The sequence below is a fragment of the Hylobates moloch genome, unplaced genomic scaffold, assembly GCF_009828535.3.
Source record: "Hylobates moloch isolate HMO894 unplaced genomic scaffold, HMol_V3 SCAFFOLD_112, whole genome shotgun sequence".
Taxonomy (NCBI): Eukaryota; Metazoa; Chordata; class Mammalia; order Primates; family Hylobatidae; genus Hylobates; species Hylobates moloch.
Window position 1 is genome coordinate 70,799 of NW_026652387.1, and position 16,822 is coordinate 87,620.

The window sequence follows — 16,822 nt, forward strand, 5'->3', positions numbered from 1 at the left end:
CCTCCAATTCTGATCCTTTCACTTGTTAGCTGAGCAGCTCTGGTCTTTTTACCTCACTCTCCTCATTTGTAAATTGGTATCCCAACAGCTCCTAGTCTAATTTGTTTTATGCCATGATGAAGTGAGATATAAAAGTTATTTATAAAATGTAAGTTGCTATAGAGATGCTAGGAATATTTGATATTTTTATTCTTACATAAATAAAGACTTCTATCTATGCAAAGGACCATTTTGTACATAGGGAAGAAATACCTAAGTCATATTTGTGGACAAATTCCCTAGGAATACATTTGCAGTTTCAGGAATCTTACCTTAATCCTCTGATTGTTTAATCAAGATCCTTTCCACAAATATATACACGAGTGGGAGGATCTATGTAGGCTGTGCAATAAAGTATTTAGAACATACTGGGATTTAGATCTCTCTGAAGAAGTTAACAAAAAAGAAATGTATTTTTGCTTCATGTGTCTGTCTCTGAAACTGGCCTCTATCAGTACTTAAGTTACACAGGTATTAGTGCTGATGACTTCATTTTTCCAAAAAGGGAAACCTAGAAGCCACTTGTCATTTAAGGTCATTTGGGTCCATTTTGCACATTTGTTGAAAGGCAGCATTGTTTGTCATTTCTACTCCTCTGGAACTCTCTGAGTTTTCCTGGGAATCAAGGCAAGTTCTGTACACCCGCTACAGTGAAAGGAGAGAGGGCAGCCCAAGGGCACTGAGACTTTCTGTGTTTCCTCCCCATGTTTGCTCACTGACACACTCTCTGTTACCAATGAGAGAAGTCATTCTTCATTGTCAGGCTGCTGGGAGGTGTGAGGCAGCTGCTGTGTTTGAATGAGAAGGACAGTTTTCCTTGGGCTTGAGGTTTACAGGTTGGATACTATGGCAACATTCTGGGTAAAAGATATGATCAGTATGCAAATCCTCATCACTCTCATTATAGGACACATTTCAACACATTAAAGGAGTATTTTATAATTATACTGAACATATTTATGTTTACTACATTTTCTTATCTCAATTTTGAATTAAGCAGACCCATTTTAATGTAAAAGCTGCTTGTGTTGAACCATTTAGGGATAGATAATGAACTCTCACTACATTTAGGTCATGTTAAAACATTTTCCCTGTCTTTATACCATTTGGAAACAGAAAAAACTAAACCGTCCGTAAGCATGAAAGGCAAATAGTTTCTATTTTTGTGTTGCTTTATAGTCTCTTCTTCTCTCATTACAATGTGCTGTGTATTTTAATTTTGTGCCTAAAGAATATTTTATAAGTAGTGTCTTACTAATTACACAAATTCAAGTAGACTTAACAAAGTACAAATGAGAACTAGGACTGCCTGAACTATAACCAGAAGATTAGTTTCTGCTCAGTGAGATCAACAGGAATATAAATCTAAAGAACAGAACTGTGAGATCGTCTTTGCCCAAAGGTTCAACTCAAACTCCTTTCCTGTGAAACCCTGGCCTCAGTAGTTTTCTATCTATAGAGTGCAGGGTTGGATAAAACCTCTGTGCCCTTCCAATTGTTGGAGTCATGGTTTTCAAGGTTGTATCTCTTTTGTACATGTGTATAAACCATTCTCATATTTATGAAGAGATTGTGCTTCAAACTGTGTACTGCTCTCATCCTCCTCTGAACCCGAAGCACCCTATTCACCCCACTAATTGGTCAATTAATCACATGTCATATTAAACATTTGTTTTCATTTCACATTTATTGTGACTTAACTCTTATATTGTTAAACATTTCCTGTTTGTGTATATTGTGTCTCCATATAAATGCAAAGGCTGGCTGTGTCTCCCTCATCTACCTCTGAATATCTTAGCAAGGGTCTGGTATAAGGTAGGTAAGGAAATGTTGATCTGATTAGATGTCAGACAGGGAAGAGGAAGCTCCATGACAACTGCCTACCTGTAAGCATGCCTTCATTCACCACGCAGCTTCCATCAATCAAAACAGCATCACATGGCAATGAAAATTTTCCTGGAAGAGTAAGAATGTCTCCGGGAACCAAGAGACGGGATTCCAGCTCCTCCAAACCTACACCAAAGCAAAGTTTCCATGAATAGCTGACCTTTTCCTGTTTTTACTTAAGAATGAAGGCAACTAAGAATCCTTATCAACCTGTTGGCCAAGAGCTACCCTACCTGTTCAACTGTTGAAGCCCCTTTTTAGTCAATTGAAAATTCCACAAGAATCAGGATTAGGAAATTGGTTCCTGGGACTCAGAAAAGGATTAGGTAAGCAACAGGATCCCATCTTGACCCTAGTACCTGGTGTGCTTTGCCCACAGCAGATACACAAGGGCACTGGGCAAAGCAGAAGTACAACTTCCTGCTGTTTGCTCTCGTCTGGGTTTCTGATTCCTGTGGTACACTTTGTCTTCCTGGATTGAGGCCTTACGTAAATTGCCCAAATAACTTCTGCTGTCCCAGGGTGCAGCTCCTCGCTCCTTGCAAAAAGCCACCCCACCTCTGGCTAGCTCAGAACAGATGCCAAGTGTCCAGACAGCTATCTAAAAGCCCCATTCAGGCCTAGGTTCCAGATGGCAGTTCAAATTGTGTGATGCAGGGTCTGTTTGGGATAGTTAGATTGGGAAATAAAGGAATCTTAAGAAGGTTTACCCAGTGTTATTCAAATGAGTGACATATGAATGGGAGAGGGAATTTGAAGGAACCCAGACATTGGGTAAGAATGATTGAATGAGGGCTTGGGTGAGGGTAAGGCAAGCAAGATGTCTAGTGTACAAAATTTAATGAGGCACTTGTTCTCAGGGCCCTGCAGCTGTGGGGTCAGCACTGGCATGATCTTGCCTCTTTAAATTTTCTATCTTAGAGGCCTTCTTTGCCTCACCCTCGTCCCAGTTCTGGGTTCGATCAGAAAAGACTTTTTCTCCTTGACTAATAATTAAGGACAAATGAGACCAATTCCCCCCTGAAATATTAAGATGCTGAAGATGGCCTGACACATCACTTACCTTTGTCTTTTACAATGATTGTAACCTGGACTTTGTTGTGGTCCTCCACGAGGTTATGCAGCTTAACTGATTGCTACCAAGTGAAAGTTAACATTTAAACATTAGATAGTTCATATTCTGAAAACCACAGGATCTCAATACAGTAAATATCAGGCCAGCTGTCACAGCTAAAGTGACTCTGGGCAAAGGACTCAACTTCTTTTGATGCTTCAGCTTCCTTGCTCCAACCCCTACCTCACCTGACCCGCTATGTGCAGCAGCAAATATGCTCATTAGTTTAATGCTATCTCACTCCCAAGAAAAAATAATACACAGCCACTGCCTCAAAGACCTAAGCAAAGGAACCTGTTAAAAGAAACTTCAGACAAATTAAATTTATTGGGAGTTTAACTGAGGAAGAAAAAAAAAGCGATTCGCATATCAGGCAGCCGCCAGAATCACAGCAGATTCGGAGAGACTCCAGGGATGCCTGATGGTCGAATAAATTTATAGAACAAAGAAGGGAAATGACTATAGAACCCGGAAGTGAGGTACAGAAACAGCAGGATTGGTTACAGGTTGGCGTTTGCCTTATTTGAACAGTTTGAGCACTCAGCAGTGTATGAGTGGTTGAAGTATGGCTGCTGAATGAGTCGCTGAAGACTTACTTGAACAGTTTGAGCACTCAGCAGTGTATGGGTGGTGGAAGTATGGCTGCTGTATGAGTTGCTGAAGATTGGCCAAGACTCAAGTATTGTAACAGACGCATACTCCTAAGTTAGGTTTTCAATCTTGTCTAACTATTAAGTTAGGTTAAGGTTGGTCCACAAGGACTCAAATATAGAAGTACGGAGTCCTTCTCAGGCCATATTTAGTTCACTTTAACAAACCAAGGCTACATTTCTTGAAGATGCACAATCAGAATGAGAAAGAATTAGACTGTGAGCAGGTTACTTCCCTCTCTATGCCTCTGTCTCCCCGTCTGTAAAACAACAAAGCTAAATGTTCTCTGTAAGTGGCTCCCTGCTTGTAAGTGTCTATGAATGTTTGGGTTGTGTTTTGATTGCATGTGGGACAGCCATCCTCTCCTTTATGAACTGGGATTTTCATATTGGTTAAGTCTGCAGATGGGAGTTATGCTGATCAGTTGTGAATCTTGTGCTACTGCTTATCAGTTATTTAGCCTGTTTAACTCCTTTTTGCTCATCAGAAAGGGGAGATTGTAACAGAATATAATAGGGTTAAGTTTTAAGGTATTTTATTCTTATAGAGCTCTCTGTGTAGTACTCAATAGTATGCTAAGAGCTCATGAGTGTTCGTGATTCACAAGAAAGTTGTTGGAAAAACAGTTGTGAGAGCTCGTTAACTGGAAAGACTTGCTTGAGATAGTTTATTGAGTTAGCACTCTGTGAAAAGTGGAGAATATGGAAGGAGCCCAGAGAAGTGGAGAAAGCATCTCATAGTGTAACACAGGAGACAGAAAGGCAGAGGTGAGAGATGATTTCATCCATACAGTTCCCCAGACTGACTGTTGGGGCAACATCAGCGAAAGTTACATGCTGGGCCAGCCCTGGAAGGTACTGCCTCTTCCTGTTTGGATGTCAGTGACTTGGATGCCTCTAACTAGAAGTGGATTTGAATACTGTCAGCAATACTTAATTCACCTTAACCTAATTCAAATATAAAACTTTTTTTCTTTTAGCTGTCAAATTGTTTTGATCTGTTCTGTTGGTGATATTTAATGTTACAAATGTCACCAGGCTAAGACAAGCATTACACATAATTATGCAACTTTCCCCTTAAGAAAACATAATGAACCCAGCATTCATATTTATAGGGAAAAATTTATGATATACTTCAGTTTTGCGTGAAAAGTTAAACTTTGGTAATTTGGATCAATTGAGTGGTGGAAGCGATAGTACTGTTTAGTGCATATTCATTGCTCTAAAGTGACTTCCTGAGGCTTAACTGTTGGGGCGTGCATTTTAATGATGCGTAATAGTGGGAAAGTCAGCTGTGGTTCTGTGGGCAAAGAACACTGGAGTCAGTCAGGATTTCTGAGTTGTAGGTCAGGCATACCCCCTAATCAGTCAGGTAATGTGCGTATGTAAGAAATTGCGCCTTAGAATTTAGTCGTTTTCTGTGTAAACAGACAACATTGAATTGGATCACTTTCAAGTTGTACCTTCAAGCTCTAAAATGATATGACATTGATTTATTTTGCATGTCAGAGATTTATCTAAAACCTGCAAGGCATCATAGAAGAAATACACATGGTATATAAAATGGCTCAAATCTTTATTATTTTTAAATAGTTTAAAACATTAAGCAGTTATTATGTGCCAGGCATTGTTGTGGGCACTTGAACAACAGTATTTAATTTTTTTGATTCTCAAAATAATTATATGATGAAAATGTTATCTCTAACATACATGTAAAAACCAAAAAAAGGGGTTGAAAATGTTAAATTTTTTCACCATCATTTACTAAGTAAATCAAACCTAGGTTCATTTGACTCTAAAACCTTTTCTGTTGATGAATCTGTTCTACTAGTGCTTAAAAATAGCATTTTTTTCCTTTAAGAAGATAAAAATCCTTCTTCCAGATTTAATTTTTTTTTTTTTTTTTTGCTTAGCAAACTCATTTAGATAATGCCCAGATAAATTCAGCTTAGCATAAGAGGATGATAATCAACACATTTGGAAGTGGTGAAGTATGAGTTAATAATACTTGACTGTAATTCTCAGAACTCATCATGCTGTAGAGCTGGATTGGTTTATTAGACTTAGTGTTCTGTGTAACCTGTCATGCTTCCATGCCTCTGCTCAAGCTAGTCCCTGGAATGTCCACTCCAGTTTTCTACTAGCAAACTCTGTCTAATCCTTCACATAAAGGCCTACTCAAATGTCACCTCCACTCTGCAAGTCCCTACGATTCTCAAGAAGAATTCATTGTTCTGCTCTCTCCACCTGTGTGAGTGTACTGATCACATTCCATTATAGCTATCTGCTGTCTTGTCAGGCCTCCCTCGTGAATCAGGCAGTAGAGAGAAGAAAGGCACCATGTACATTATGCATCTGTGGATTCCTCTAGAGCCTATCACATAGTAGGCCCTTATCAAATATGTATTTATTAGAACCAAATTAGTCTACTTCTCCCAACAACACTGGAGTGGGATAATGTTAGCCTCCTGTTTGAGTTAATGCACTCAGAAAATCTACAAACACGGGTTTCTATGGCAACCGACTAGCTAGGAGGAGGCAAAAGCTGCAATGCTTGCCATGACTGCAAAGCTTGTTGCCTGATTTTCATTAGCCCCCCCTTTAGTTTCTTCTGTCCCTGTTCAGCAGGAGCAGGATCAGTTTCCAAGATGAATTTGCATATTGTTATTATTCAGCATCTGTTGCTGTGCGTCCTTGTGTTTGCTGTGGCTGGATTTCCTCTAGAGATGAGTAATGAGGGTATTAACTCAGGTGCCTCTTGAGCTTGGCTCTGTCATGACTGAAGGCAAAGCACTGTGGGCCAGATACTCCCAATGCTATTTCTAGCAGCCACCCGTGGAGCCCAGCAATACAGTATGCACATACAGTTCAATGTAAATACAGTTGAGTACCAAGGTTTGCACTCATGCCTGCACCAAACTTGTTAGAAAGGGACTGAAGAGGGAGGGTTTCTTGGCTTAGGAAAGGTAAGCTTTCTTTGTGTAGCATGATTTGGGGCCCCGGTAGATGCAGAAAAACATCTTCTTCTACTCCTGCAAGCACTTACTCTCTTAAAATTTTCCAAAGCCTGTGTTTGTTTACCTATGTCTTTAATTCAGTGAAATAATGAACTTCAATGTAGCTCAATAGAATGATTTGGAGATCGCAGTAGATGATCCTTCTTTCAATCCTGCCAAAGCCCTTCCCCAAATCTTACTGCTGCAAGGAAATTCATGAGTCACTTTGAGATTGTGCTCAATGGGACAGTGTGTATGTAGTACTTGACTTGGAATCAGAAAACCTGGGGCGCTAAGGTCTATGGCCACTGTTACTGGGTGAGTGTGAATAAGTCCCTTCACCTCCTGGATTGCCCCGGTCCCTCCCTCTCAGGTGGTAGGAGGCTATAAAAATCATGTATGTTTTATTTCATAATTTGCCATGTCCCATACAAACACATACATTATGAATGTGGGCGCCTATTGTAAACGGTAAAGTGCTAAACAGATGTTGATGAATGAGGACTTGTGATTCAAATTGTAAATATACAGTTTCACGAAACTGGCTCATTTTGTGGAGTGTTACAAGGTGCTTTACAGGTTGGGTTGGGTACCCTTTTATTAGTAAATACTGGCTGCTAATGAGATTAGTGTTTGTCCTCTAATTCCTTTTCTGTTTTTTAAAGAAATCTTTTGCAATACTGCCACCAAGTCTAAAGTTCCCATATTAGCCACTGTTTTGAACAAAGGAATGTAGGGATTCTGTTAAGATACAGAACCTGAATGTTTAATTTCCAGTAAGGATTTTTAAATAAGCAAATTACAAGTATTAGAAAACAGGTATTACCTAAGTTTGGAAGGGGAGTTCTTATAAGCAAAACAATAAACCATAAAGGAAAACAGAAATATATTTGACTCCACATAAATGTTCATCCATAGCTAAAGTCAAAGTCTAGAGAAATAGACTAAAAAGTAAAACTTTTTCACATATATGATGAATATAAAGAGGTCCTTAATATAAAATGAAAATGCAAAACACTATTAGACAAAAAAAGTGTCTGGTCTCACCAGCAATCAGGAAAATGTACCTTAAAACATCAATGAGACCCAGTTTTTGAAGACGTTAGATTTTAAAAGTTGTAAATATCAATATAACTCCAGAAACTGATGAATCCAGGGGAAATAAATACTCTTGTATGTTTCTGATTAAAAAAATTATTTCATTTGTGGAAAATAATATAGCAGCATCTATTAAAATTCCAAATATACATATGCGTTGATTCAGTAACCTGGCTTTTGGTTGCTATGCTAAAAAATGCAAACACGAATATGTCAGAACATGCCCATACTGTAGTAGTAACTTTTACTTCAACATTATTTGTGGTGGCAAAAGATTGAGGGGAAATTACTTTCAACAAGTAACGGAATAGTTGAATAAATTATGATATATCATGCAATAGTGTCGTATTATTTTAAAAACATGAATTATACTTATTTATTTACTTGGTGAATTGCCGTTACATATAAAGTGAAAAATGAAAGTTCCAGATTAATGTGCATAGTAAGATCTTATTTTAATTTTAAAAATTAATAAAGACATAAGTCTCCATATAAGCTGGAATATATATATGCACTTAATAGAGTAAAATGAGTGAAAAATATGATGATGGCATTAATAAATAAATACGTGTATCTGGGATCTTGGTGTTTGAATTTATCCTTCAGTGGGTTCCCTTATAATAATCATTCTTAAGCTTTTAGAATGCATAACAATCATTAGTTATAAAACTTTTAAAAGTGAAGATTCCAACCCTGGATATTTTGATTTAAAAAGCCAGAAGCTCAAAAATGTCAGGGAATTCTCTTGCTGAAACACTGTCTTATTGAGTACAGAATCAAACCTAATTTTTTCTACAACCCATCCCCTAACTCCCACACAGGAATTTCTGTATTTCTTTGGGATTTCCTTAAAGATATACCCGAATATCAAATGAACACATAGACATTATAAAGGACTTCTAAGAGGGAGACTAAAATTTTTCAAAGACAATTAAATAGGAAACCTATAGAACAAATACAATATTTAAGTCAGGGGAAATATATGGAAATGTTCTAAGGGGCATAATATCTTGATTAATGCACACAGTTGAGATGTTACCCTTCATTCTCCTAAAACCATGGCTGGCATCATTAATCCATCACAGCATTCTTTCCCACCATACTCAAATAGAGCCTCAGAGTGCTTCTAAACAAAGCATTCAATGAAGGCTTCAGATGATAATCAGAGTTTGCAAACACATTTAATTCTCCTCTCCAAAGTCCTCCTTCTGTGATCCCATATTTGGTAAGCCCTCACTTTTTGTTTTATGACTTATGACTGACAAAGCAACTCCTGGCTCTCAGTAGAAATACCATAGGCTTTACTTCTTTAGCTAGAAGCTAAATAGAATCTGGCTGTGATTTCAGGTCTTACCTGTCGCAAACACTTGAGACAATGGAGATAACAGTCAAAATGATGATGGCCACAGAGTATTCTATGTAACCTTGAGACAGCCACAAAGTTAGGGTGAAGGCTTGGAACACGTAGAATGGATTTAAAACCTGCAGGTACAAAAATGGCATTTGGGTCACTTGCATGAACCTTAGTAGCAATCAAGAAGATGTCATTTCATTATCGAATTTTTTTCTCTTTTTTTTTTTTTTTTACAACATACACAAACCTCTAATATTTAAGAATTCACTTAGATCTCTATTGATTTGGGTTGAGAAAATGTCAAACACTTAGAATGTGATATGGTGGAAGCAAAAGTATTTTATGCATTCAGACCCATGCCCACAAATTGATCATTCTTATTCATTTTGTATTTCAAAAATATTTTACCAATAACAAAATTTAACAATTCACCTTCTTAAACAGATTTACTCATAATGGGGGAGGTACATGATTCAGTCTCTTTTAAAAATGTACTTCCACTTGGAACAGTTTAATTGCAGTTTTATTTTTCATATAATCACGTGCTGCAGATTTAGTCAAGTTGTGCAATGAAAATGAAAGATTCTACTTTTTTATTCAGGTCATTTAAAAATAGCATAACTTTCATGTCACAGGTCTTAGCAAGGTCACATGAGAGTCAGTCAAGTTCTTCTCTTGAACAAGGAGGAAGACTGGAGAGAAATGTCTTCCCCAAGGCTGCAGGGCAAATCATGAGCAGGAGGTATTACCAACCTGAAAGCTGGTCACTCATACATGTACATTTTTGGTCTCATGAGAATACCTTCAACTGTTTTTCTTCCCTCAATTTTTCCCATTTGGGTCCTGCTAACTCATGCTAATAATGAGAGCAGAGAGGGCAAACCTGAGAAGCCAGAGAGAAGTCACAGGATATACATGCAGAAAGTGAACTAAAGAGCCCATCAGAGCAAAGCAAGGATTATTTTTCTGAGAAAGTGTTCTTTCTAATCATTATGAATTGGATGAAATATTGGTTAAAACCAGTGCTATTCTCTCTTACCTCTGTCTTCTATAATTCCCTTATGTACTAAATACAATTCTAATTTAGTCTTAAACGTGAACTGACATGTGGTAAATAAGTTAGTACGTTGTATCTTAAGGGTTGGATATATTTTGTCCATTAAAAAAGATTTTGTTCCTTAGTGTTTCTTATTATTTCAATCCCCATTGCTTTACTTACAAATTATAGATTTTTGGTTTGCTTATTATAAAATGCTCTGATTGTAGATTATGTACAAATGATAATATGATCTCGAAGTTAAACAAATCCAGTAGAATACTGGTTAAATGCTTTTTGCAGAAGAACAACACTATTCTAATTAATTCAGTTATCTTATTTGATATTCTTTTGAAACCAAATGTAAAGAAATTGTTGTATTTGTTTTTTTTTTTTTCTTTCTACTAAAGGGCTAGTAAATAGGTGCCAGAAAATACTAGCACTCCTTTCAAAATAGAACACATTGACCCCTGGAGAATATTTGGTAATTTGAAAACGTACTTGAAGTTTAAAAAGCTGCCTACTTTTTGATAGTTAGGGAAGCTATGCATATGTCGAGGGAGGACGTATATGGGAAATCTTTGTATGTTCCACCCAATCTTGCTGTGAACTGAAAACTAGTCTAAAAAATAAAGTTAAAAAAAGCAACCTCTTCGGCCAGGCGCAGTGGCTCACGCTTGTAATCCCAGCACTTTGGGAGGCTGAGGCAGGCGGATCACGAGGTCAGGAGATCGAGACCACGGTGAAACCCCGTCTCTACTAAAAATACAAAAAAATTAGCCGGGCGTAGTGGCGGGCGCCTGTAGTCCCAGCTACTCGGAGAGGCTGAGGCAGGAGAATGGCGTGAACCTGGGAGGCGGAGCTTGCAGTGAGCCGAGAGCGCGCCACTGCACTCCAGCCTGGGCAACAGAGCAAGACTCCGTCTCAAAAAAGAAAAAAAAAAAGCAACCTGTTTTCTGCTCCAGACGCAGAATAATGGTAAATAATTTTTTTAATATTAAAAAGATATGTCCATGCTCCAAAACAAAATGACCATCTTTATGGGTTAGAAATAGACTACAAACATGCAGCAATGAGTGGGGGCTCACATCATCAGATTCACGGGCTCCAGATAAGGACTAGACAGCAAAATCTAGGAGCTCCTTTCTCAGAGGAATAGAGACAGAACATGTCCCTCAGGGGGCAGAGGATAGAAATGAGGCTTATGGTGGAAAACAAGGGTGGCCATACTTCCTGTTCCAGAATAGAGGTTGAACAAAGTCATAACCAATGAAGGCTTTCCACCCAAGGGTGGAATGGGAGAGGAGTGTCCATGGGACAACTGTGAACTGGGCTAAGCCTCAAGCTGGCTAAGGGTATGCATGTGACAAATCCCCAAAGGACAAGTACCCAAACCTTCAGGGACCACATAGGGGCCAATTGGAAGCAAACAAAGCCATCAAAGAAGCACAGAAAGCACAGAGAGAAAGAGAAAAATTGATGGGGAAAGTGTCCCACTTAAGGTAATTGTTAAAAAAAAAAAATCCAAGCACACAAGGAAAATATTGTTTAAAACAAAAACAAAAATAAAACAATAACAAAGGGAGAAGTTACTCTCAAGAAAATGAAAATAATAAAGCCATTTGAAAAAGACCAAAAGAATACATTTCAAATCCTCAAAAACTATAGAAATAATAACATTGCCCCATGCTGTGGACCGAACATTTGTGTCCCCTCTAAATTCATAGGTTGAAGCCCTAACCCCCAATGTGATGGTATCTGGAGATGGGTCCCTTGGGATGCAATTAGGTTTAGATGAAGTCATGAAGGTAGAGGTCCCACAATGGGATTAGTGTCCTTGTAAGAAGAGGAAGAGACCAGAGCTCTCTCTCCACCATGTGAAGACACAAAGAACGCAGTAGTCTGCAAGCCCAGAAATGGGTCCTCACCGGGAACCAAATACACAAGCACCTTGATCTTGGACTTCCCAGCCTCTAAAACTATGGGAAAATAAGTGTTTGTTGTTTAAACCACCCAGCGCATGACATTTTGTTACAGCAACCCAGTGGACTAACCACCCCACCACCACCACCACCACCACAACCACCATCCAAACTAAAGAGAACAAAACAAAACAAACAGGAGATTATGAAGCAGGAATCTGTCTCACACAGGAAAGGAATTTTAAAGTAAACCTGAGTTTAAAATAAGCAGTAACAAAAAGAAGTTGCATGAAACAAGATGTCATTCACATCAAAGTATTTATGTGTTCCTTCTAGGAAGTAAGAAGTAAGGGGCAGAAATTTATTTTTTCAAAAAAAGAAAGGAAAACAGTTACCTGTTTAACAAGCAGCTTCCATATGGGTTGGATTTCAACCTCAATGGCGTTGGGGCCACACACTAATCTTCTGTGGGAGATTGATCATCCATTAGTATCATAGCTACAAGCTCAGTGATAAGTGACTACAGGCCAAACTAAACAGAAGTCATTTTTCTACTCTTTGGAGATTTTGTGACTTTGATTAAAAAATAATGTGCAAGTTCTTTTGAAACGTAATTCTAAACTACTATTTTTGAAATGAAAGTCAGTGTATGATGGACAGAGTTGTAGTCCTTGATACAAATATATCTTAAGTGTAGTACAACTCAAAAAAAAAAGTTGGAGAGACACTTTCATTTTGAGTTACTTTTAAAATAATTTTATTATATACTAAAAGCAGCGAAAAAGACATAGCTATGCAGATGTTCCTAGACTTGTCAGGCATTCTAGATTGCCCTTGATGTTAGAAGTCATATCTCTCTTACTTTGGTACCTCCAGCGCCTAGGACGGGGCCCTTAGTATATGAACTGAATGAATATGTAAATGAATGAGCAAATGAACTGGAAGAGATGGCCTTCATAGCTAACACTTGGTAAATGTGTACATTAGACACAAGGTGTAATACATATGTGCATTACAACAAGAATGCATATTTCTATACTGTTTTACCATTAAAAAAGTTTTTACAAAAGATTTATTTGATCCTCACAATAGTCCAAAGGAAAGGGCGAATATCCCTATTTTGCCAATGGAAGAAATTATTCAGTGCGGCATGTAGCCAAAAGTGCACACATCTAGTATTAATACTGGATTACAGGATTCCATCACCAGGCTAATTTTGTTTTTTATACAGACGGGGTTTCTCATGTTGGTCAGGCTCACTCGAATCGCCTCAGCCTCCCAAAGTGCTGAGATTACCAGCGTGAGCCACCACGCCCGGCCTACAATGTAACTTTTAAACAGAGTTGACAGTGTCAGAAACTGCACTTAGCCTTTCATGTGCATTAACTCCTTCAATCACCACATTATTCCCATGAGATTTCATGTTATGAGCACCTATTGTAATAAAAACTTAAGCTCCAATAAACCAAGAAACTTTTCCAAGATCGCAACGCTAGAAAGAGGCAGGCTTTGTAGCACGGTCTATGACTCCACTTCACAAATCTGCCTCAGAAAGGACCAATGGGGAGAATCTGCACGAGAGATCTTTGGTCTCACTGAGGTATAACAGAGAGCTGAGCCCAAGTTTATCTGACTTCTTAGCCATATTTTTTTCCAAGTACAATTGTAGTTTGCAAAGGACACAGAGGACTCAAACCGAGGTCTTCTGACTGCATGCCATGAAAACACTGAGGTTCAAGGATGTTGGGAATCAGAGAGGGCAAACAGCCCGTCACGCTCTTTGACTTCTTAAGTCCCTAAACCTCCCGCTGGAAAGAGCCCATAACTCAAACCATTTCAGTACTCAGGACTCTTTTACACAACCTGGGGCAATAATCTGTTGTTAAGCAAAGTGTCAGAACTTAGGACCCCAAACTCGGTCCTCCAATCTCTCTCCCTCTCGGCTTTGAATGCCCTTCCCACGTTCTTCAGTTTGCAAATGCCCACTCAGCCTCTGAGAGCCAGATCTGACAATTAAGCCTAATGGTTGAGAGATGTGGGAGCAGATAGGCCTGGATCTGAATCCGGCTAAGACTTTGTGCTTGCTGTTCCCTCCACCTGGAACTAATTTCCCCCGCAACTTTGTATGTCTTACTTGCTCAGCCCCTGAACAAAACAAGGGCGTTCCCTTGTGAATGAATTTCATTCTTTCTCTGTTCAAATAGCACCTCCTTTCTGGGCTTTCCCTAACAATGCTCCTTAAAATAGCTACCCTGACTCTCAATTCAGATTCTCTTCATCTCCTTGTCCTACCATATTTTTCATTATAGTGCAATAATTACCTGAAATTACACGTTATGTTTTACATTTTAATAAGCGTGCAAAAAAAAACCAAACTGCATCCTCCACTATAATGTAAGCTTCCAGAGGACATCGATATATTCCGAATGCCTAAAACAGAGCCTATTATATGCTGAATGAATGAATTGATGGCTGAATGAGGGGTCAGCCTCACTCTTCTCATCTGTAAAAGGGGTTTTATAAAACATACCTAATAAAATTGCTATCAAGCTGGGTGTGTGGCACACACCTGTAGTCCCAGCTACTTGGGAGGCTGAGGCAGGAGGACTGCTTGACCTCAGGAGTTTGAGACCAGCCTGGGCAACAAAGGGAGACCCTAATTTAAAAAAAAAATGCTACCAGTAGCATATGACAAAAATACATAAAGCATTTAGTTCTCAATAAATGACAGCTATCTTTGAAGTCTTACTCCCTCTGGCACAATTAACTCTATTTTTCTCCCTTCCAACAACCTTTCTTTCCTTAGCAACAGCACTTACATCATTAAATTATAATGTATACTTAAATGTCTTTTCCCTCAAGTTTCCTAGAGTCCCTTTAAAGGAAGAAACAGATATTTCTTTTTCTTTTTCGAGATGGAGTCTTGCTCTGTGGCCCAGGCTGGAGTGCATTGGCACAGTCTAGGCTCACTTCAACTTCCGCCTCCCAGTTTCAAGCGATTCTTCGGCCTCAGCCTCCTGAGTAGCTGGGATTACAGGCCCACACAACCACACCTGGCTAATTTTTGTATTTTTAGTAGAGACGGGGTTTCATCACGTTGGCCAGGCTGGTCTCAAACCCCTGACCTCGTGATCCACCTGACTCGGCTTCCCAAAATGCTGGGATTACAGGCATAAGCCACCATGCCCAGCCCAGAAACAGAGATTTTTAAATCCTGTCTAAAAATCTAGCACTAGGGGCACAGTGTCTGACCTAGAGGATATTCCCTAAATATTAGAATTAATTAATGAGGTTCAAGGCAGTACACGGGGTATGGAAAGCAGTTTAGAAAGCAAGCCTAGAGTCTGATGCTCTTTGGCTCTCCAAGTTTGGCAATATTCATTAAGAGAAGAGATCCCATGAGGACGGGGATCCAGTGGATCAATACTTGCCTGTAGATCATCCTCTTTACGGCTCATCTGAGCCATATTGGAATCACAGCCTTGCATGCCCCTTGCTGCTTCATCTCTTCTACTGCTTCTTGCCAAAAAATATTGTGTGTTTAGAGATAATGTACCCATCTCAGTTTCAGCACAAGCCAAGGAGAATATTCAGGAGTGTTGACTAATGGCTGAGCAATGGGAAGAAATATAAGATTTGAAGCTGGTTCACATGAGGAAAGGTCTAAGAAACAAGGGAGCTGACATTCTGACCAGCTGGCAGGGAAAACAGGCCCCAGATTGTTCCCAGCAGCTTCACAGAACAACATAGGCTAAATAAAATTAAGCAGACCTGCCTAATAGTTCTAACTATCCATTAGAAGAAGAGTTGCTTTGGAGGAAGATAGTCCCTCTCCAGAAGTTGAACAGTTTCTCAGCAGGAAACCTGTGGAGGGGATTTCTGCAGGGACCATGGGCTGAACTTGGGGAATCATTGAGGTTTCCTCCAACCCTGAGATATCAGGAAATCTGTTAGAATTTATTTATTTCTGAGAAAACAAAATGCAGATGACTAGGAGGACTTTCTCTTGGAGGAGATCCATGCCCCTTTTCATTTGTTATTCATTCATTCATTCATTCAATTAACTCACCAATAATTGTTAATAATGTGTTGTTGTGTGGTAGCCACTTTAGGCTCTAGGTAGTAAAGACTGAAGGAGCCCTCAAGGAGGAAAGAAAGGCATGTTAGGATTATGGTGAAGCTTTTTCAAACTACACCTATTTTTTGCTCACTGCTTCCATTCTGATAAGTTTCCAACAGGGTCTGTGGCAGGCAGGGACGTCTATAGTTTTCCATACACACAATGTCAAGCCAGGAGATTCTGGCATAACCCACTTCCAGGAACTTAGGAATTTTTAGGAAGCAGACATGTCAAGGTTGAGAAAGTTCCCGTGTGATTCTGTTAGCGAGTTCCTGACTTCCCTAACGCTCTTGTTTTATAAAGGGAGGAAGACCTAAGATATTCACAGATGCATAGGACATGGCATCCAACTTCTGGGATTTGGATGTGGTTGTATCGTACAACAAGAGTGCTGGCCTTCGAGCCCTTCCATTAAAAACAATAATAAAAACAAGATTGGTATATTTTGAGAAATTGCTTTATGGAAGGAAAACATCTCTCTTTCATTACAGCTTGAACCTGCTTGTGTACTTTAATGAAACACTTATACAGAGAATGTATCTCCATTCTACAAATGACATGAAAGTTATTTTAGTTTTTTACTTTAGTCCTCATCTGTGAGCTGCC

At 39.0% G+C, this 16,822-nt stretch overlaps 1 protein-coding gene across 1 annotated transcript in view; it reads right to left on the reverse strand.

Annotated features, from left to right (window-relative positions):
- The window catches only part of ATP13A5 (ATPase 13A5), a 52,097-nt gene extending 38,916 nt beyond the window's left edge, over window positions 1–13,181 (reverse strand). The window contains exons 1-3 of the mRNA XM_058434945.1: window positions 12,492–13,181; window positions 2,990–9,266; window positions 1,924–2,052 (exon numbers count right to left, since the gene is read on the reverse strand). Coding sequence (XP_058290928.1) covers window positions 1,924–1,933 — 10 coding nt within the window. The 5' untranslated portion in view covers window positions 1,934–2,052; window positions 2,990–9,266; window positions 12,492–13,181. The remainder of the gene's footprint in view (window positions 1–1,923; window positions 2,053–2,989; window positions 9,267–12,491) is intronic.
- Between the last annotated feature and the right edge of the window lie 3,641 nt (window positions 13,182–16,822).